We start from the raw sequence: 22398 nt of genomic DNA, 5'->3' as shown, positions 1-22398 counted from the left end.
AACCCATGGAGATAGGGGTCACACGCCTCCCCACGACGGAGACAGCTGGGGCTCTGTCTCTATTGTGGTCAAAGAGGGCACCAGCTCCAGCAGTGTCCGATACTTCCCAACTCTGGATCCACGAGAGCAGAGGGATTGTCACGTGATCTTCCACCTCCTGGGGCAGGTGTAAGTATCCCTTCTTCATCACTTTCTGCCAAACCCTTTTTGGTGGTGATCACACTAATTGACTGTCCCTCAGGTACTGTTTCCACAGCATTAGTGGATTCTGGTGGCGCGGGGAAGTTTATTGACCAGACCCTTGCCTCTTCTCTCAACATCACCTCATACCCGCTCTCCTCTCCTTTCCCAGTTCAAGCCCTCGATAATCGGCCATTAGGTGCCGAGACCATCACACACATCAACAGACCACTCACCCTCACTGTGGAGTCCATCCATCAGGAGAACATCCCATAAGTTAATCTCCAGAGCACCAGCTCACAAGATCATCCTCGGTCTCCCTTGACTTCAACGCCACAACCCCACCATCTCATGGTCGAGGATGAAAATCACAGACTGGTCACCCGAATGCCGGAGGACCTGCTTCCCCCTTCCCTGTGGTTCCACGTCAGTTGAGAGTCCTGTGGTTGCCCTTCAGCCCAATATCCGAAGGTATACCAGGACCTGCGAGAGGTATTTTCCAATTCCCGCTCCACCTGTCTCCCTCCTCATCACCCCTGGGACTGTGCCATCAACCTGCGAGCAGACTCTGCACCCCCGCACAGACGCATCTACCCTCTGTCGGTGGCTGAAACCCAGGCCATGGAGAAGTACATCCATGAGGTGCTCCAGCAAGGTTTCATCCGCACGTCCACTTCTCCTTCATCGGCAGGTTTCTTCTTCGTGGCCAAAAAGGATGGAAGGATGGAGGACTCAATTAATCCCCACCAAGTACCGTTACCCTCTCCCGTTGGTGCTGTCAGCCATCGAACAGCTCCGTGGAGCCTGGTTCTTTACCAAGTTGGACCTGCAGAGTGCATACGATCTCATCCTCATCCGGGAGCGGGATGAATGGAAGACAGCTTTTAGCCCAACATCTGGTGGAGTACTTGGTGATGCCATTTGGCTTTGCCAATGCTCCGTAAGTGTTCCAGGCATTCAACAATGAGGTCTATCGGCACATGCTCAGACGCCAGGTGGTTGTGTATATTGATGTCATCCTGGTCTACTCGGCTACCTTGGAGGATCACATCGCTCATGTCCGAGTGGTTCTCGAACGCCTCCTGGCTAACCACCTGTTTGTCATGGCTGAGAAGTGCCAGTTTCACCTGGAGGCTGTCTCCTTCCTAGGCTAACAAATCAGCCCGCAAGGAGTGGAGATGGATGTCAAGAAGGTGTGCTGGACATTCTGGATCCCAACATCATCCGTGATTTCCATCTTCGCCGCCCGAACAGGCCCACTCCTCATCCTCAGGGCCGTCCCTCTGGCCAGCGTCATCCTGTGGCTGGAGCCGCGCGTTGGGGTGTACTGTCACGTCTCCGGTTTACTAACTACCGGTCCTAGGAACCTTCATTACGCGCACCTGTGCTTCATCATTAGGCACACCTGTACTCCATTACCTCCCCTTTATCTGGCACTCCCTTAGGTTCTTTCCCAAGGCAGTATTGTTTCTGTTGTTCATGTCTAGACGGTACTGCTACGTTGTATCGTTCCATGTTTCTTGTTATATTAAACTTACCAACTGCTTCTCGACTCCCAGAGTCTATGTTACAGGTTGTATGGATAAAAGGCAACATTATGCTGCCCTCTTCATTGACCTGTCAAAGGCTTTTGATACTGTTGACCACTCACTGCTAATTCAGAGGCTTTCCTCATTTGGCCTAGACCAGGCTTTATGTAACTGGTTTGAAAATGACTTGACAGATAGAACTCAGTGTGTATCTACTGATGGTGTAAAACAGGTTTCCTGGATATTACGTAAGGTTTCCCACGGGCCAATTCTAAATGATATATCATACACTGCATTTGAGGAACAATGGGAAAGTAATTACTCTTTGAAAGTTGATCAACTTGTAAACTCACTTTTGAGAAAATCACCTTTGAATATTTTGGTATCTAGTGAAGAGCTCTTCTTTGTCTACACCCATTCAGCATCGTTCACACCCTCCTAAGCTTTAGCCCCACCCATCTCGTTTCGCACTCGGAGCGCACACTTGACACTCTGGCCGATGATTTGTTTACCTCTGGTTAACATGAAAACAGCCTAACCAGCTCAGCTGGCAACAACTTCCTAACACTTTTTTTGCAGAAGTTTACTGACACTGGCCATATTCAACGGGTGTTGTACACACATCACATAACGTTAGCTAACGAGCCAGCCAGCTAATGTTAGCTAGTTAAACAACAATGAATAAAGTGCCAACAGTGCCTAACAGTAGGCTCTAACTAGAAAAGCAAACAGTTCTGGGAAACAAGTAATAACATCAGCTAGGGAGCCAGCCAGCTAACGTTAGCTAGCTAGCTAACAGTACACTTTAGCTTGAAATGAAACCCCTTTCTGTCAAAATTAGAAACGTGTAATATCTGAAAATGTAGCTAGCTAACGCTAGACTATCTTACCAGTATACATCAACATGCATCATGGACGCGTCTCCCTGTCAGGAATGCCATACCACGGTTGCCCTTAGTTTGAAGATGTAATCCGGAGACAGGTGTTTTCTCCATCTCTTTAGCTATCATACTCTAATTCCATTGATCTCAAAACTTGATCCTCCAGAAAATGGAGAGGAACACTTGCAGCTCAACCACACAATACATTAAAAAAAGCCGCGTTGGACAGGATTCCCAACAGTGACTGATGAGCTCAAATAGACAGACGCCTTCAATATGGCAGACCAATCCTTTCTCCTCTCTCGGCATGTCCAGCCCACTCATTATCTCAGCCAATCATGGCTAGTGGGAAGGTTGCCAACTTTTTCTGTGGCTTAACCAACATTTACAGATGGTATACAAGTTTGTTAGTTAGGCACATGAAAGTTCACATGTTCGAGAAGGCATTTCTGCCAAAAAACAAAAAATTACATTCAAACGGCTCTCATGTGAAGCGTGACTTACGACATACACCTAGTTTCCTGAATCGGGTCACATTTACATTAAAAATATCGACTTGTCTGTAAAAAACTGTAACCTGCACTTTAATTGTTTTGTATGCTATTGCTCTCATAGTTGATCAGACTATATCTGAACGACACTCTGCCTTCATTGTTTTACAGAAAATCTTAATTGTCCTGAAATGAGTCTTGAATGCAGGTAAAACTAAGGATATGTTGTTCTCTAGAGCACATAAAAATAAGTCTGATTTAAGTGTATGGACGGTGTCCATATTGATTGTGTCCCTGCTTACAAATATCTGGGTATCTGGATAGATGAAAAACTGCCTTTTAAAAAGCATACTGATGAGTTAAGAAACTGAGAATAAAAATGGGCTTCTTCTATAAAAATAGGTCTTGTCTCTTGCTAAATAGTAGAAAGTAGAATATTCGGTCAACGTTCCTATCGGTACTAGACTATGGTGACATCATCTACAGCACATTTGTATTCATCTACAGCGCATCTACAGCGCAAGTATTCAGACCCCTCTACTTTTTCCACATTTTGTTAATCAATTATTCTAACAAAAAATTGTTTTAAGTCACTCATCAATCTACACACAATACCCCATAATGACAAAGCAAAAAAACATTTTTTGGACATTTTTGCAAATGTATTAACTTCTATGGGCTACCTGCGGGACACAGCCAGTGAAATATCAGGGCGGAAAATTCAAAAACAACAAAATGTCATAATTCAACTTTGTCAAACATACAACTATTTTGCACTATTTTAAAGATAAACTTCTCATTAATCTAACCACATTGTCCGATTTCAAAAAGGCTCTACAGCGAAAGCAAAACATTAGATTATGTTAGGAGAGTACATAGACAAAAATAATCACACAGCCATTTTCCAAGCAAGGACATGTGTCAATAAAACCCAAAACACAGCTAAATGTGAAGCACTAACCTTTGACAATCTTCATCAGATGACACTCCTAGGGCATTATGTTACACAATACATGTATGTTTTGTTCGATAAAGTTCATATTTATATCCAAAAACAGCATTTTACATTGGCGCATGATGTTCAGAAAATGTATTCCCACCAAAACGTCCGGTGAATGTGCACATCATTTTACAAAAATACTCATCATAAACGTTGACAAAATATATAACAATTATTTTAAGAATTATAGATAGACTACCCCTGGATGCAACCGCTGTGTCAGATTTTATAAGAGCTTTACGGAGAAAGCACATTTTTCAATATTCTGAGTACATAGCTCAGCCATCACGGTGAGCTATTCAGACACCCGCCAAGTTCGGGGCAACCTAAACTCAGAATTAGTATTATAAATATTCTCTTACCTTTGCTGATCTTTGTCAGAATGCACTCCCAGGACTGCTACTTCCACAAGAAATGTTCTTTTTGTTTGAAATAATCCATATTTATGTACAAATACCTCCGTTTTGTTCGTGCGTACAGATCACTTATCCAAAGGCAAGCATGGAACGAGAGACAAAAAGTAAAAATGTTCCATTACCATACTTAGAAGCATGTCAAACGCTGTTTAAAATCAATCTTTATGGTATTTTTAACGTAAAATTGCGATAATATTCCAACCGGACAATAGCATATTCATTCAAGAAGAAAACGAAGGAGGGGCGCACTCGCGGGACCGAGCATATCCAATCCCTTTGTTGCCAGGCAGTCCACTCAGAAACTGAGCTCCTATTAACTGCCCAGTGACAGGAAAATGCTCAAACCACATTCTGAAGGCTTTAGACAGCCAATGGAAGCCTTAGGAAGTGCAACGTCCCCCACAGACACTGTAGTTTCGATAGAGAATCAAAAGAAGAACTACAATTCTCAGACTTTCCACTTCCTGCTTGGAATTTTCTCCGGTTTTTGCCTGCCATATGAGTTCTGTTATACTCACAGACACCATTCAAACAGTTTTAGAAACTTCAGAGTGTTTTCTATCCAGATCTACTAATAATATGCATATTCTAGTTTCTGAGCCAGAGTAGTAATCTGTTTAAATTGGGTACGTTTTTCATTCGGCCGTGAAAATACTGCCCCCTAGCCCAGACAGGTTAAACATTTTAAAATCACAATTACATAAATATTTATATATATTTAAATATAAGTATTTTGTTGAAGCACCTTAGGCAGCAATTACAGCCTCGAGTCTTCTTGGTATGACGCGACAAGCTTGGCACACCTGTATTTGGGGAGTTTCTCCGATTTACCTCTGCAGATCCTCTCAAGCTCTGTCAGGTTGGATGGGGAGCGTTGCTGCACAGCTATTTTCAGGTCTCTCCAGACATGTTCGATTTGGTTCAAGTCCAGGCTCTGGCTGGGCCACTCAAGGACATTCAGAGACTTGTCCCGAAGCCACTCCTGCGTTATCTTGGCTGTGTGCTTAGGGTCGTTGTCCTGATGGAAAGTAAACCTTCGCCCCAGCACTCTGGAGCAGGTTTTCTTCAAGGATCTCTCTGTACTTTGCTCCGATCATATTTCCCTTGATCCAGACTAGTCTCTCAGTCCGTGCTGTGAAAAAAAACCCGACGGCATGATGCTGCCACCATTATGCTTCAACGTAGGGATGGTGCCTGGTTTTCTCCAGACGTGACGCTTGGCAATCTCCAAGCGGGCTGTGATATGCCTTTTACTGAGGAGTGACTTCCGCCTGGCCACTCTACCATAAAGGCCTGATTGATGGAGTGCTGCAGAGATGGTTGTCCATCTGGAAGGTTCTCCCATCTGCACAGAGGAACTCTGGAGCTCCTTCAGAGTGACCATCGGGTTCTTTGTCACCTCCCTGACCAAGGCCCTTCTCCCCCGATTGCTCCGTTTGGCCGGGCGGCCAGCTTTAGGAAGAGTCTTGGTGGTTCAAAACTTCTTTCATTTAAGAAGAAGTTTGGGGGTGGCAGGTAGCCTAGTGGTCAGAGCGTCGGACTAGTAACCGAAAGGTTGCACGATTGAAACCCAGAGCTAACAAGGTAAAAATCTGTCGTTCTGCCCCTGAACAAGGCAGTTAACCCACTGTTCCCACGCCGTCATTGAAAATAAGAATTTGTTCTTAACTGTCTTGCCTAGTTAAATAAAGGTAAAATAAAATAAAAAGAATGGTGGAGGCCACTGTGTTCTTGAGGACCTTCAATGCTGCCGCCATTGGCACCCTTCCCCAAATTTGTGCCTCGACACAATCCTGTCTCCGAGCTCTACGGACAATTCCTTTGACCTCATGGCTTGGGTTATGCTCTGAAATGCACTGTCAACTGTGGGACCTTATATAGACAGGTGTGTGCCTTTACTAATCATGTCCAATCAGTTGAATTTTCCATAGGTGGACTCCAATCAAGTTGTAGAAACAGCTCAAGGATGATCAATGGAAACAGGATGGACCTGAGCTCAATTTCGAGTCTCATAGCAAAGGGTCTGAATACTAATGTAAATAAGGCATTTCTGTTTTTAATTTTTAATACATTTGCAAAAATGTAAAAAAAAGAAAAAGGTTTTGCTTCGTCATGATGCGGTTTTGTGTTTAAGTTGATGATGGAAAACATTTATTTAATACATTTTAGAATAAGGCTGTTATGTAACAAAATGTGGAAAAAGTCAAGGGAATACTTTCCGAATGCACTGTATATGAGTGGAACTGCCACATCATTAAAGCCGTTAGATGCAGTTTATCATAACGCACTGCACCTTATAACGGGCGCCAATTTTTGTACTTTTTTGTACGTCCTCTAACAGAAAGTTGGTTGGCCCTCTTTGATATCACGTATGATAATACATTGCTATGTTCTCATTTATAAAGCCCTTTTACAAATAGTCCCACTGTACCTACCATGATTACTAAACTTTAGACTTGTGAGTTACCACACCCAGTCTCAAGGATGGTTAACTCTGGAAATTCCCTTTGTCTCTACTAAGTTAGGTAAATCAGCTTTTAATTTTCTTGCACCTTATTTTGTGGAACAATCTTCAAAATGTTCTTAGATTTGATGTTTTAATGCAAACCCTGACACAGAGGTAGGGTTGTTTGTTTAATTTGGAATAAGATTTTATTTTAATATTTAGGAGAATGGTTAAATTTCCATTATTTAGAGACCCTCCCCAACACTTGACTTTGTTGCATTTTGGGGGACTCATGTATCATTCTCACTCTGCAGTCAGGTCCATAATTATTGGCACCCTTACTGTAGAATACTATACTACACACTGTGTATCCCTTGATCATGTGTAGTACTTACTATAGAATGTTGTAGAATACTGCAGTAAACACTAAAGTCTGCAAAAACACTACACTTTTTTAACTATAGTAAATACGACAGTGTGTACCCTGCCCATTCCCCTCCCCCATATCCCAATTTGTGCCACCCATAAGTGAGAAACCTACATGCCAAGTATAGACCATATTGTGTTTTATACAGGCTATAGAAAATATCAGAACTGCTGAACTATCTGTACAGACCCCAGTCCTACCTACCTACCTACCTACCTACCTACCTACCTACCTACCTACCTACCTACCTACCTACCTACCTACCTACCTACCTACAGGATATGGAAAATTAGCAAAATGAAAAACTATAGCAAATACTACCGCAAAGTCTGCAAGAACACTACAGTAAATACAACATTATAAACTGGGTGGTACGAGCCTTGAATGCTGATTGGCTGGCAGCCATGGTATACCACGGGTATGACAGAACATTTATTTTTACTGCTCTAATTACGTTGGTAACCAGTTTATAATAGCGATAAGGCACCTCGGGGGTTTGTGGTATATGGCCAAAATACCACGGCTAAGGGCTGCTCTAAGGCACGACGCAACCACCTTATTGCTTAAGTGTTCTACACTTAAGTATTCTAATCACTATATTAATTAGTATAGTATATACTACAGTTTTCTTTTACAACAGTATTTATAGTTTAATTAACTGTAAATACTATATTATACTACAGTAAATGCTACAGTATTCACTTTAGTGTTTTTGAGGACTTTAGTGTGTTTGTGTGGGTGCTGGTGTATGTCTCACTGTCTCATCCCAAAAGACCATTCTCTGAAAGTAGCATAATGTAATCAATCATGAAATTAATATTTGGTATTATTATTGTTTGATATGATGCCTGCCATGTGGTTCAATTACCTGCTCATTGTCAAATTAACCACAGCGTATTGTTTCTGCTTTTGTGGGACTGTCAAACTGAACAATGCACTGATATATTTCCATAGCCTGTTGAATTGACTCACTGCGTCTGGTTAGATGTCCTTTTGAGACATTCACCTTAAAATTCTTGAGCTGAGAAATGTTTTATGAATATCTAAATATTGGTGTGTGTGTGTGTGTGTGTGTGTGTGTGTGTGTGTGTGTGTGTGTGTGTGTGTGTGTGTGTGTGTGTGTGTGTGTGTGTGTGTACACCAGTTTTAATAATGAGCAGTAAGACAGAAGTAAGCCGGTCTGACCTTTCCGGAGTGCCTACATAATGATGTAGCAGCCATTTCATTGATTTGTGTCGTTTGCTAAATCACTTCCTGCCTTCCCAAAATAGAAACAAAGTTGTATGGATTATGCAAAACAGAGGAAGAGCATTCTTAATTGCTAAATAATGAGACTTCAATTTCAAGCCACGACATCATAATTCCACTCTACTCCCATCCAGATGCCTATCTGTCTGTTTTACACTCTTATCTCTGTAAGTCTCTCTCTCCCTCTCTGTATCTCTCTCTCTATTTGTATCTCTGTATCTCTTTCTGTTTCTTTCTTTCTCTCTCTGTGTATCTCTCTATCTGTCTCTCTTCTCTCTGTATCTCTCTCTTTCTCTGTGTATTTCTCTCTCTCTCTCTCCCACGGCTCTTCTAGTGTCAACCTATGTCTTGTTCCTCTCATCTCTCTTGACCTTGCTCTTTTTCTCTCTATTCAATGGGGTTAACACTGTCACTGTCAGTGGTAGTACATTTGAACCACCTTTGAACCACCTGTGTGTGTTGTGATTGTATATAGGCACTTAGAAATGATCTGTTATGAATGCTTATACTGTAGGTCCATAATACATCATGAAGGACAATTAATTTATAATGCATGCTATACAGGTGGTTGATAGAAAATGTTATCATGTATCTGGAATGTGCATGATGTAACCACGTATAAATTCTGCCTTGCAGCTCTTCCCTACTCTTATTCAACAATAGCCATCTGCTGAACAGAGTATAATCCAAACTAAGGGGTGGGTGTAATAGTCATATGTGAACTCACCGTATGTCCATAGGAGTAACCCTATACATATATGTGTGTGAGAGGTACAACTCTACAGTTGAAGTCGGAAGTTTACCTTAGCCAAATAGACATTAGCCAAATACATTTACATTTATACACCTTAGCCAAATGCAGTTTTTCACAATTCCTGACATTTAATCCTCGTAAAATGTCCCTGTCTTAGGTCAGTTAGAATCAACATTTTATTTTAAGAATGTGAAATGTCAGAATAATAGTAGAGAGAATTATTTATTTCATCACATTCCCAGTGGGTCAGAAGTTTACATACACTCAATTAGTATTTGGTAGCATTGCCTTTAAATTGTTTAACTTGGGTCAAACGTTTCGGGTAGCCTTCCACAAACTTCCCACAATAAATTGGGGGAATTTTGGCCCATTCCTCCTGACAGAGCTGGTGTAACTGAGTCAGGTTTGTAGGCCTCCTTGCTTGCACACGCTTTTCCAGTTCTGCCCCCAAAGTTTCTATAGGGTAGAGGTCAGGGCTTTGTGATGGCCACTCCAATAACTTGACTTTGTTGTCCTTTAGCTATTTTGCCAAAACTTTGGAGGTATGCTTGAGGTCATTGTCCATTTCGAAGACCCATTTGCGACCAAGCTTTAACTTCCTGACTGATGTCTGGAGATGTTGCTTCAATATATCAACCTAACTTTCCTGCCTCATGATGCCATCTATTCTGTGAAGTGCACCAGTCCCTCCTGCAGCAAAGCACCCCAACAACATGATGCTGCCACCCCTGTGTTTCACGGTTGGGATGGTGTTCTTTGGCTTGCAAGCCTCCCTCTTTTCCTTCCAAACATAATGATGGTCATTATGGCCAAACAGTTCTATTTTTGTTTCATCAGACCAGAGGACATTTCTCCAAATCGTACAATCTTGTCCCCATGTGCAGTTGCAAACCGTAGTCTGGATTATTTATGGTGGTTTTGGAGCCTTGGCTTCTTCCTTGCTGAGCGGCCTTTCAGGTTATGTCGATATAGGACTCGTTTTACTGTGGATATAGATACTTTTGTACCTGTTTCCTCCAGCATCTTCACAAGGCCCTTTGCTGTTAGTTCAGGCTTAAATGCTTCTTCTAGAGACAAAACCTCTCTCATCGTCACTCAGTGCTAAGGCTTACTGTACTCACATCCTACCATACCCTTGTCTGTACATTATGCCTTGAATCTATCTCTCCGTGCCCAGATACCTGCCCCCTTTACTCTCTGTTCCGAAAGCACTAGACGACCAGTTCTTTTAGCCTTTAGCCGTACTCTTATCCTACTCCTCCTCTGTTCCTCTGGTGATGTAGAAGTTAACCCAGGCCCTGCATCCCCCAGCATGATCCCCAGGCGCTCTCATTTGTTGACTTCTGTAAGCGTAAAAGCATTGTTTTCATGCATGTTAACATTAGAAGCCTCCCTAAGTTTGTTTTATTCACTGCTTTAGCACACTCCGCCAACCCAGATGTCCTAGCCCTGTCTGAATCCTGGCTTAGGAAGGCCACCAAAAATCCTGACATTTCCATCCCTAACTATAACATTTTCCAAAAAGATAGAACTGCCAAAGGGAGTATAGTTGCAATCTACTGCAGAGATACCCTGCAGAGTTCTGTCATACTATCCAGGTCTGTGCCCAAACAATTCAAGCTTCTTCTTTTAAAAATCTACCTTTCCAGAAACAAGTCTCTCACTGTTGCCGCTTGTTAGAGACCGCCTTCAGCCCCCAGCTGTGCCCTGGACACCATGTGAATTGACTGCCTCCATCTATCTTCAGAGTTCATACTGTTAGGTGAACTAAACTGGGACATGCTTAACACCCCGGCCTTCCTACAATCTAAGCAAGATGCCCTCAATCTCACACAAATGATCAAGGAACCTACCAGGTACAACCCAAAATCCATAACCATGGGCACCCTCTTAGATAACATCTTGACCAACTTGCCCTCTAAATACACCTCTGCTGTCTTCAACCAGGATCTCAGTGATCACTGCCTCATTGTCTGCGTGCGTAATGGGTCCGCAGTCGAACGACCCCCCCTCATCACTGTCAAACGCTCCCTAAAACACTTCAGCGAGCTGGCCTTTCTTACCGACCTGGCCCGGGTATCCTGGAAGGATACTGACCTCATCCCATCAGTAGAGGATGCCTGGTTGCTCTTCAAACGTGCTTTCCTCTCCATCTTAATTAAGCATGCCCCATTCAAAAAAGGTAGAACTAAGATCAGATACAGCCATTGGTTCACCCCAGACTTGACTGCCCTTGACCAGCACAAAAGCATCCTTTGGCGTTCTGCATTAGCATCGAAAAGCCACCGCGAAATGCAACTCTTCAGGGAAGTCAGGAACCAATATACTCATTCAGTTAGTAAAGCTAAGGCTAGCTTTTTCAAACAGAAATGTGCTTCCTGTAGCACTAATTCCAAAAATATTTGGGCCACTGTAAAGTCCATGGAGAATAAGAGGAAACACTGTCACCACCGATAAATCTACGATAATCGATAATTTCAACAAGCATTTTTTCACGGCTGGCCAAGTTTTCCACCTGGCTACCCCTGCCCCAGCCAAAACCTCAGCACCCCCCACAGCAACTTGCCCAACGACCCCGCCCCCCCCACCCCCCCGCTTCTCCTTCACCCAAATCCAAACAGCTAATATTCTGAAAGAGCGGCAAAATCTGGATCCCTACAAATCAGCTGGGCTAGACAATCTGGACCCTCTCTTTCTAAAATGATCCACCGAAATTGTTGCAACCCCTATTACTAGCCTATTCAACCTCTCTTTCGTATCGTCTGCGATCCCCAAAGATTGGAAAGCTGCCATGGTCATCCCCCTCTTCAAAGGGGAAGACACCTTAGACCCAAACTGTTATAGACCAAGATCCATCCTGCCCTGCCTTTCTAAAATCTTCGAAAGCCAAGTTAATAAACAGATCACCGACCATTTCAAATCCCACCGTACCTTCTCCACTATGCAATCTGGTTTCCGAGCTGGTCATGGGTGCACCTCAGCCACACTCAAGGTCCTAAACAATATCATAACCGCCATCGATAAAAGACAGTACTGTGCAGCCATCGACATCGACCTGGCCAAGGCTTTCAACTCTGTCAATCACCGCATTTTTATCAGCAGACTCAATAGCCTTCTCAAATGACTGCCTCGTCTGGTTCACCAACTACATCTCAGATAGAGTTCAGTGTGTCAAATCGGAATGCCTGTGGCCGGACCTCTGGCAGTCTCTATGAGGGTACCACAGGGTTCAATTCTCGGGCCGACTCTTTTCTCTGTATATATCAATGATGTCGCTCTTGCTGTGGGTGATTCTTTGATCCACCTCTACACAGACGACACCATTCTGTATACATCTGGCCCTTCTTTGGACACTGTGCTAACAAACCTCCAAATGAGCTTCAACACCATACAACACATCTTCCGTGGCCTGCAACTGCTTTTAAATGCTAGTAAAACTAAGTGCATGCACTTCAATCAATTTCTGCCCGTACCCTACTGCCCGACTAGCATCACTACTCTGGATGGTTCTGACCTACTAGAATATGTGGACAACTACAAATACCTAGGTGTCTGGTTAGACTGTAAACTCTCCTTCCAGACTCACATTAAGCATCTCCAATCCAAAATTAAATCTAGAATCGGCTTACTATTTTGCAACAAAGCTTCCTTCTCTCATGCCGCCAAACATACCCTCGTAAAACTGACTATCTTACCGATCCTTGACTTCGGCGATGTCATTAACAAAATAGCCCCCAACACTCTCCTCAGCAAACTGGATGTAGTCTATCACAGTGCCATCCGTTTTATCACCAAAGCCCAATATTCTACCCACCACTGCGACCTCTATGCTCTCGTTGACTGGTCCTCACCACATATCCGTCACCAAACCCACTGGCTCCAGGTAATCTATAAGTCTTTGCTAGGTAAAGCCCTTGACTCAGCTCACTGGTCACCATAGCAACACCCACCTGTAGCATGTGCTCCAGCAGGTATATTGCATTGGTCATCCCCAAAGCCAACACTTACTTTGTCCGCCTTTCTTTCCAGTTCTCTGCTGCCAATGACTGGAACGAATTGCAAAAATCTCTGAAGCTGGAGTCATATCTCCCTCTCTAAATTTAAGCATCAGCTGTCAGAGCAGTTTACCGATCACTGTACCTGTACACAGCCAATCTGTAAATAACACACCCGACTACCTCATCCCCATATTATTACTTACCCTCTTGCTCTTTTGCACCCCAGTATCTCTACTTGCACATCATCATCTGCACATATATCACTCCAGTATTAATACTAAATTGTAATTATTGTTGCCTCTATGGCCTATTTATTGACTACCTCCCTACTCTTCTACATTTGCACACACTGTACATAGATCTTTCTATTTTTCTTTTCTTTTGTGTTATTGACTGTACGTTTGTTTATGTGTAACTCTGTGTTGTTGTTTTTGTCGCACTGCTATGCTTTATCTTGGCGAGGTCGCAGTTGTAAAATGAGAACTTGTTCTCAACTGGCCTACCTGGTTAAATAAAGGTGAAATAAAAAATACAAATAAATTATAAGTGAAATAATCTGTCTGTAAACAATTGTTGGAAAAATTACTTGTGTCATGCACAAAGTAGATGTCCTAACCAACTTGCCAAAACTATAGTTTGTTAACAAGAAATTTGTGGAGTGGTTGAAAAATAAGTTTTAATGACTCCAACCTAAGTGTATGTAAACTTCCGACTTCAACTGTACCTGGTACTGGTACAAATGTTGTTCCACTTTGATTAATTGACACCCTGCTTCCTGTCCCTCACTTCCTGCTTCTTGTGGCCTCCTAGGCGATCCACTCGGTTGCCTGGCACCATGAGGGCAAGCAGTTTATCTGTAGTCACTCAGACGGAACGCTCACCATATGGAACATTAAGGGCCAGGGCAAGCCATTTCAGACGATCACCCCACATGGTAAGGTTGAACACACACACACACACACATGTACACATTCACACCATGCTCTCACTTTTCACCCCAATTTAATTTCAATTTGCAACCTGTCTATAACTTTTCTCCAGTTTTCAACCAGTGATCAAGGGTTTAATTTACTCCCTGGTTAAATGTTTCCTCCATTTAGATATCTGTCCCTACACACACACACACACACACACACACACACACACACACACACACACACACACACACACACACACACACACACACACACACACACACACACACACACACACACACACACACACTCACACACACACACACACACACACACACACACACACACACACACACACACACGTATACATACACACACATATACACACACACACCACACACACACACACACACTGACACACATCCACACACATATACATATACACACACACATATACACACACATATACACACACATATCCACATACACACGCACACACACACTGTTTGGCTGTCTTCTGTTTTTACCCTGGATTAACAAGTCTGCTCTGTTAGAGATATACCTCTAGTCTATATACCTCCCTTCACTCTCTCCCCCTCTCTATCCTCACCCTTTTACCTCTCCTCACCTCTCAAAGCAGTTTCACAACATAAGAAATAAAGCGAGACAGAAAGAAATCATAGAGAGAGATACAAGAGAGAAAAACAAGAGAAAGGGAGCAAGAGAAAGCAATAGAAACCTCTTTGAAGCCCTTTTTAAAAGTGCAGTTTCTTTGTTGTTGTGTATGGTGTAATGGGGAAAGGATTCCATTGGAACTGTTTTTAATTAGTTCTTTCTTCCACTGCTGCATGCATAATCACTTGAGTTTTTAATGAACAATTATGACAACGTGTTTGTCAGGTTTATGTGAAATTTAAAAAGTATTCCTTAAAGTAATTTCATTCAGGCTAGGTAACAACTGTAAATCTTTCAAATAAATTATGATGAAATTCTTCCTCGATAGTGTAGACTTATTTTACTAACTCTTAGGTTAACTTTATTTGGTCTTTGTGTGCATAGATTTGTGAATAAATTCTAGCTATCTCTCTTTCCCTCTCTCTGATGGATAGACCTGAGTCTCTGTCTGGCGCACACACAACCTTGCACTGGGTATTACTGCAGCATCAGGGAAAAAGGGTGGAAGAAGAGGGAAGAGAGAGAGAGTAGATAGGAAAGTAGAGGAGCGAGAGCAAGGGAAAAGAGGAGAGAGGGAAAGAAGCATAGAGCAGGAGGGGAATAAAGAAGGGAAGTGACAAGCTAAAGTGGTCTGTCCGTGTTCTATTTCAGGAAAACAGCCCAAGGATGGAAAGAAGCCAGAGCCTTGCAAACCCATTCTCAAAGTGGAGTACAAGACCACTAGACTGGGGTAATAATACACGCGCACGCGCGCGCACGCACGCACGCACGCACGCACGCACGCACGCACACACACACACACACACACACACACACACACACACACACGTGCTAGAAGAGGTGAATGAATATGGCATCTCTATAGCCTTCCATGTGGACTTGTTTCCTTGTGTTCATGTGTCTCCTGTGTGTGTCTATGTGTGTGTGTATGTGTGTGTGGTTTATTTGTGTTATACAGAGACCCATTTATGATCCTGTCTGGAGGTCTGTCTTATGACACGGTGGGTCGGCGGCCATGTCTGACGGTGATGCATGGGAAGAGTACAGCCGTGCTGGAAATGGATTACCCCATCGTAGACTTCCTCACGCTCTGTGAGACGCCATACCCTAACGGTCAGTCATCCTGTGCAAGCGCACTTGTGTGTGTGTGTGTGTGTGTGTGTGTGTGTGTGTGTGTGTGTGTGTGTGTGTGTGTGTGTGTGTGTGTGTGTGTTTGTATGCTTGCTATATCATTATCTACAAATATCCCAGTATGCCTCAGTGTGTTTATGAGTGTGTGTGTGTGTGTGTGTGTGTGTGTGTGTGTGTGTGTGTATGCTTGCTATATCATTATCTTCAAATATCCCAGTATGCCTCAGTGTGTTTATGAGTGGAATCAATTTAATTAGCAACTACACTGACAACGTTGTTGTTGTGTTTCCAGTTGGACTAATAATATGTTGTGTCCTAGCCCTTCTCAACGTTGACATTTGACCTTTCTGTTGAATTTCCATTTGTGCTCCAAACGAAGAGTGAGTGTGTGTATGTGTGTGTGTTTGTTGCTCCTGTGATGAATATGAAATATCCCAGGGGAGGTTTATGCTCTGCATTCAATATACAGTACAATGAATGTTATGTTTGTATTTTTTCCCTGGTTCACAATAGCTGTGTGACCTTATTGTGTTGTTACATTATTACCTCAATGCCCTGTCCTTGGTGAGATGACATCCCTTGGGAAAGGGTTTTCATTGATGGTGATGATTTTGGATGTTCTGTTCTCAAGATCATTGTGTAATGACAGAGGTGTTGACTTTGTTGTCTTGTTTTGGTTTTGTTTGCTAATAAAGATGTGTGTGTTTAATTGGGACCCTTTGAGTGGAGGTGGGAATAGACCTTATTCAACCGAACAGAGTTTTACATTTTGTGCTGAAATGTTTGGTTGTCTGGGTCAGAGAGGAGCTGTTATTTTTACCTGCTCTATAGCTCCAGGTAGCCTCTGATTAAGTCTTGAGAAATGAATTAGGTTAAGGTTGGATTGAGGTTTCAGCTTCCTTATTTAAATGCACTTTTTGTAAATCAGTTAGCCCCAGATTAAGGGGTGGTAGAGAAGTTTCAGCCATCTGCCAAAGTGTCCTTCAAGGGGGGAAAGCAGTGTGTTGGGTGCAGGTAGCCTAGCGGTTAAGAGCGTTGGGCCAGTAACCTTAAAGTCGCTGTTTTGAATCCCTGGGATAACTAGATAATCTGCCGATGTGCCCTTGAGGAAGGAACTTGTAGGTCGCGTTGGATAATAGCGATAAATATTTACTACAGTGGAAATAGCTACTATGTTGTCTCTCACAACAAACTTTAATTTATGAATTTGTTTGATGTTATAATTTATATTATGGTTTGATGCTTGTTGTTTTGGGTTGACGGAAAAGATTGATGTTTCAGTCAGTTGCTGGTTCAAATGGTACAGTAGGCTAATCTTGGATTTTAGGATGCTGCTTGATCAAGGTTGTACATACTGTATTCAGACGATAGATGATGAAACGTGTGTCAATGATGTTTAAAGGAATAACTTCATCCTTGGATTAAATCATACTATATGAAAGCAATTCACAAAACTATTAAATCTCTGTCATGACATAATCCTCCTTAGGCAGTTTACTGTCGTTATGCATGTGTGAATGGGTGTAAAGAGGATGTGAGTGTATCTTAACCGCAGCAAATGGGGGCTAAGTCATGTGGATGTAGCTCATTCAAAAAGTGTGTGTACTATAGCTTGAAGTGTGTGTGTGTGTGCAGCTTGAAGTTTGTCTGTCGTGTTTGGCGATGGTGTGGGGGCTCGAGGAAATGGATTAGCAGATGATCTGACGATGGTTACGTAATGGTGACCATTGGGATTTTGATTTAATCTCGTTATAGCAACAATAGTGGGCTGATTACTCCACTACTGGCTCAATCTGCTGTTACTGTTAAGAGACAGGGAGGAGGAGATGAATATGGAAGGGAACAAATTATATTTTTATTATGGAAATTAGGCTTTTTGTGTGGTCATATGGAAAGATCAGCGACAGATCAATGACAGAGATATATACGAACTAACAGATATTGGTGGGCAGGCAGACAGCACATAGCTGGACATAGATGACAGACACAGCAACAGACACCAAAAAATGAGAAACACTTGGAGAATGTCTGAAACATTCAAACAGACAAAAGGAGATAGTGAGAGAAGGCAAGAGGGAGTTGGAGAGAGACAGAGCAGAGGGACATTGATTGTCAAGGTTGTGGCTGCCCTGGTTTACAATGTGTTTCTATGGGGACTTACAGCCTGTCGCTGTACTGACTCGGAAGTGAAGACACTGAATACATGTTCAAGGCTTCCAGCTCACACACTGTTCTCTCTGCACACACACAACTCACGCACGCACACACACGCACGCATGCACCCACACACACATACACACGCACGCACGCACACACGCACCCACACACACACACACACACACAAACACACATCGACCTCTTGCTGACTCAGACACTAACAAAAGAACACAGCATTTTCATCCTACCTTCTCCAACAACATACTGCTATTGTTCTGCGTTATGTACAGTATAGGCATTTCAGGTCTGATATATTCTCTCATATTCCTCACTTCAGTTCATTTTCATCCAAAGCTTTATTTAGCAAAATTATGTTCTATAATCATGTAAACATCTAAACTCATCTTAAGTATAATATTGATATGCAATTTAAATGTTACTATATATCCCTAATGTACCAAGCCTCAAGCTAATTTTGTCAACATCTTGAAGGCACTCATGATGTCCATTGAGATTTCTAGATTTCAGAGGAGAAGATTTCTTGCGAATATACCCTACGTATAGTGTATTGTGATGATGAATGACCTTCATCTTTCTTTTTGTTGTTTTGTTTCCTGTGCAGATTTTCAGGAACCTTATGCTGTTGTGGTCCTTCTAGAAAAGGATTTAGTGGTGATCGACCTTGCACAAAATGGGTACGTCTGAACACATGTAAACAGACTGAACATGCTGCTAACATAAAGGATGTACTGTAGATACTGTATTATTCAGACTTCCTGAATGCTCCTCTTCATTTAAAATACAACAGTTATTACTGCCTACATACTGTTATAACTATGTCACAAACAGGAAGTATACTTGTTCGATTCTGTACTTTCATTCATTTCCATTCTGTTGCGTGCATCTCTTACAGTTTCTATGATTTGTACATGGCCTAGCATTATAGGGACTAAAACTGTGAGTTAAATGTAACTCTGTCCTGAAAAAAACTATTGTGTCAACATTTCCCCTCTCCCAGTTACCCCATATTCGAGAACCCCTATCCACTGACCATCCACGAGTCTCCTGTGACCTGCTGTGAGTACTATGCTGACTGCCCTGTGGACCTCATACCCGCACTTTACTCTGTTGGCTCCAGACAGAAGCGACAGGGCTACAGCAAAAAGGTACGGGACACACATCTCTATACTACACCCTCTCGGCTACAGTGCGCAGGGCGCAGGGCCGGCCATAAGCAATATTTTTTGGGGGTAAAACATTTTAGTTGTCCCCCTCTTGACAAAGGAGTTTCTTTTTTTTTTATTCATTGAATTTCTTGCAATTCTACGGATTTTTCAATGAGGCGTAGAGAAAATGCTGTGGTTTTAAAGCACATTTTTGTCCATTCTACACATTTTGCCATGGGGCGGAGATGTATTTTTTGAAGTTTTAAAACTAATTTAATGCAATTCTACTTATTGTGCCATGGGGCGGACAGAACATTTTGCAGTTTTAAAGCTGATTTCCTACAGTTCTACAAATGTTGTCATCGGGTAGAGAGAAAATGTGTAGTTTTAAAGCATATTTTCTGCAATTCTACACATTTTGCGATGACTTATGCTCATTATGATAGCTGAGTGCGAGTGACTAAAACAATCAATGGGAGCCCCCTGGAGGTCAGGGCCCCTTGGCACATGCCCTTTGTGCCTGGTCAGTAATTCAGCCATGAGTACTACAAGGTGTAGATAGCTGGCTAGACTAACTTACCAATCAGTGACTGACATTACAAGAGAAATAATGCTGATGCACTACTAACATTTACACTATCTAACTCTCATCAGTAAATTGAGACCCCTGTTGAGTTCCTCATTTTTAAAATAATAATTGGGTTGTGGACCCCCTTAGCAGCCGGGGGCCTTAAGTGCCCGCTTATGTCGCTTATGCCCAGGGCCGGCCTTGCCTGGGCCCTACGTAATGTTTAATACTGTGTTATGTGCTATACCATCATATTCCATCATTGTTTACATTGAAAGTTATACAGTATATAATCTATCCCATTATATTCTACATTCCAATCCTATCTCCTGAATGTTTTTTTTTCAAATGTAAACATTTATCCTTTCATTTATCCTAAAATGTTTCTAATCCTATCTTTATTCTACCCTCTATCCTACGGTATCTCTGTTCTGCCACTTTTATGTCATTGTATTCTTGTTATATTCTCCCCCGCTGTTGGAAATGTCAGCATGTCCTGACCCTCTCCTCCCTCCATCCCTTTCTCTAATTCCCTGTTTTTTTCTGCTGTTTGTTAAGTAAGTGGTAGCGGTGGGAAGTGTTCTTACTGAAAGATGAATTGAGTCATACCACTGACCTTTGTATGTGCTACTGCATTTAAAACAACGTAAAAAAAAACACATTCAAACTCTCTCAGACACATACACACACACACACACACACTCGCACACAATGACCTAAGCATTACTCATCCCTTTCCTCGACTGCGTCTGTCACCGTGGTAAAGGTTCCCTCTCCCTCTATCTCTCAGACAAAATGACATCCCATCAGCCCATGCTGCAGCTAAGAGAAGGCATTTGTCTCCCTCCTCTTGCTTCCCTCCTGTCTCATTCCAATGCTCTCATAATGTTTTATATAGTTTGTGTAGGAAAGCTAGATTGTATCTGAAAATATCTTCTCACTGATTCCTTATACAGTACCAGTCAAAAGTTTGGACAGATCTACTCATTCCAGGGTTTTTCTTTATTTGTATTATTTTCTACCTTGTTGAATAATAGTAAAGACATCAAACTATGAAAAAACACATATGGAATCATATACTAACCAAAAAGTGTTAAACAAATCAAAATATATTTTATATTTGAGATTCTTCAAAGTAGCCAACCTTTGCCTTGATGACAGCTTTTCACACTCTTGGCATTCCCTCAACCAGCTTCATGAGGTTGTCACCTGGAATGCATTTCAATTAACAGGTGTGCCTTGTTAAAAGTTAATTTGAAGAATTTATTTCCTTCTTCATGCGTTTGAGCCAATCAGTTGTGTTGTGACAAGGTAGGGGTGGTATACAGAAGATAGCCCTATTTGGTAAATGACCAAGTCCATATTATGGCAAGAACAGCTCAAATAAGCAAAGAGAAACGACAGTCCATCATTATTTTAAGACATGAAGGTCAGTCAATGCGGAACATTTCAAAACGTTTTCGTCAAGTGCAGTCGCAAAAACCATCAAGCGCTATGATGAAACTGGCTCTCATGAGGACCACCACAGGAAAGGAAAATCCAGAGTTAACTCTGCTGCAGAGGATAAGTTCATTAAAGTTAACTGCACCTCAGATTGTAGCCCAAATAAATGCTTTACTGAGTTCAAGTAACAGACACATCTCAACATCAACTGTTCAGGCCTTCACGGTGAATCTGGCCTTCATGGTCAAATTGCTGCAAAGAAACCACTACTAAAGGACTCCAATAATAAGAAGACACTTTTTTGGGCCAAGATGCACGAGCAATGGACATTAGACTGGTGGAAATCTGTCCTTTGCTCTGATGAGTCCAAATTTGAGATTTTTGGTTCCAACTGCCGTGTCTTTGTGAGACCCAGAGTAGGTGAACGGATGATCTCTGCATGTGTGGTTCCCACTGTGAGGCATGAAGGAGGTGTGATGGTGTGGGATGCTTTGCTGGTGACACTGTCAGTGATTTATTTTGAATTCAAGGTACACTTAACCAGCATGGCTACCACAACATTCTGCAGAGATACGCCATCCCATCTGGTTTGCGCTTAGTGGGACTATCATTTGTTTTTCAACAGGACAATGACCCAACACACATCAAGGCTGTGTGTAAGGGCTATTTGACAAAGAAGGAAAGTGATGGAGTGCTGCATCAGATGACCTGGCCTCCACAATCACCCGACCTCAACCCCATTGAGATTGTTTGGGATGAGTTGGACCGCAGAGTGAAGGAAAAGCATTCAGCATGTGTGGGAACTCCTTCAAGACTGTTGGAAAATCATTCCAGGTGAAGCTGGTTGATAGAATGCCAAGAGAGTGCAAAGCTGCCATCAAGGCAAAGGGTGTCTACCCTGAGGAATCTAAAATATATTTTTATTTGTTAAACACTTTTTAGTTTACTACATGATTCCATATGTGTTATTCCAT

General features: G+C 42.3%; 1 protein-coding gene across 3 annotated transcripts in view; it reads left to right on the top strand.

Moving 5' to 3' along the window:
- The window catches only part of LOC115174446 (syntaxin-binding protein 5-like), a 159364-nt gene that overhangs the window by 115346 nt on the left and 21620 nt on the right, over window positions 1-22398 (top strand). For all 3 annotated transcript variants that reach the window (XM_029732966.1, XM_029732965.1, XM_029732964.1), the window contains exons 8-12: window positions 14181-14304; window positions 15611-15689; window positions 15918-16072; window positions 18870-18942; window positions 19266-19413. In XM_029732966.1, the coding sequence (XP_029588826.1) occupies window positions 14181-14304; window positions 15611-15689; window positions 15918-16072; window positions 18870-18942; window positions 19266-19413 (579 nt within the window). The remainder of the gene's footprint in view (window positions 1-14180; window positions 14305-15610; window positions 15690-15917; window positions 16073-18869; window positions 18943-19265; window positions 19414-22398) is intronic.

Source organism: Salmo trutta, chromosome 35 (assembly GCF_901001165.1).
Source record: "Salmo trutta chromosome 35, fSalTru1.1, whole genome shotgun sequence".
Classification (NCBI taxonomy): Eukaryota; Metazoa; Chordata; class Actinopteri; order Salmoniformes; family Salmonidae; genus Salmo; species Salmo trutta.
Note: the sequence above shows the minus strand (reverse complement) of the source record. Positions and strands in the feature narration are given on the sequence as shown.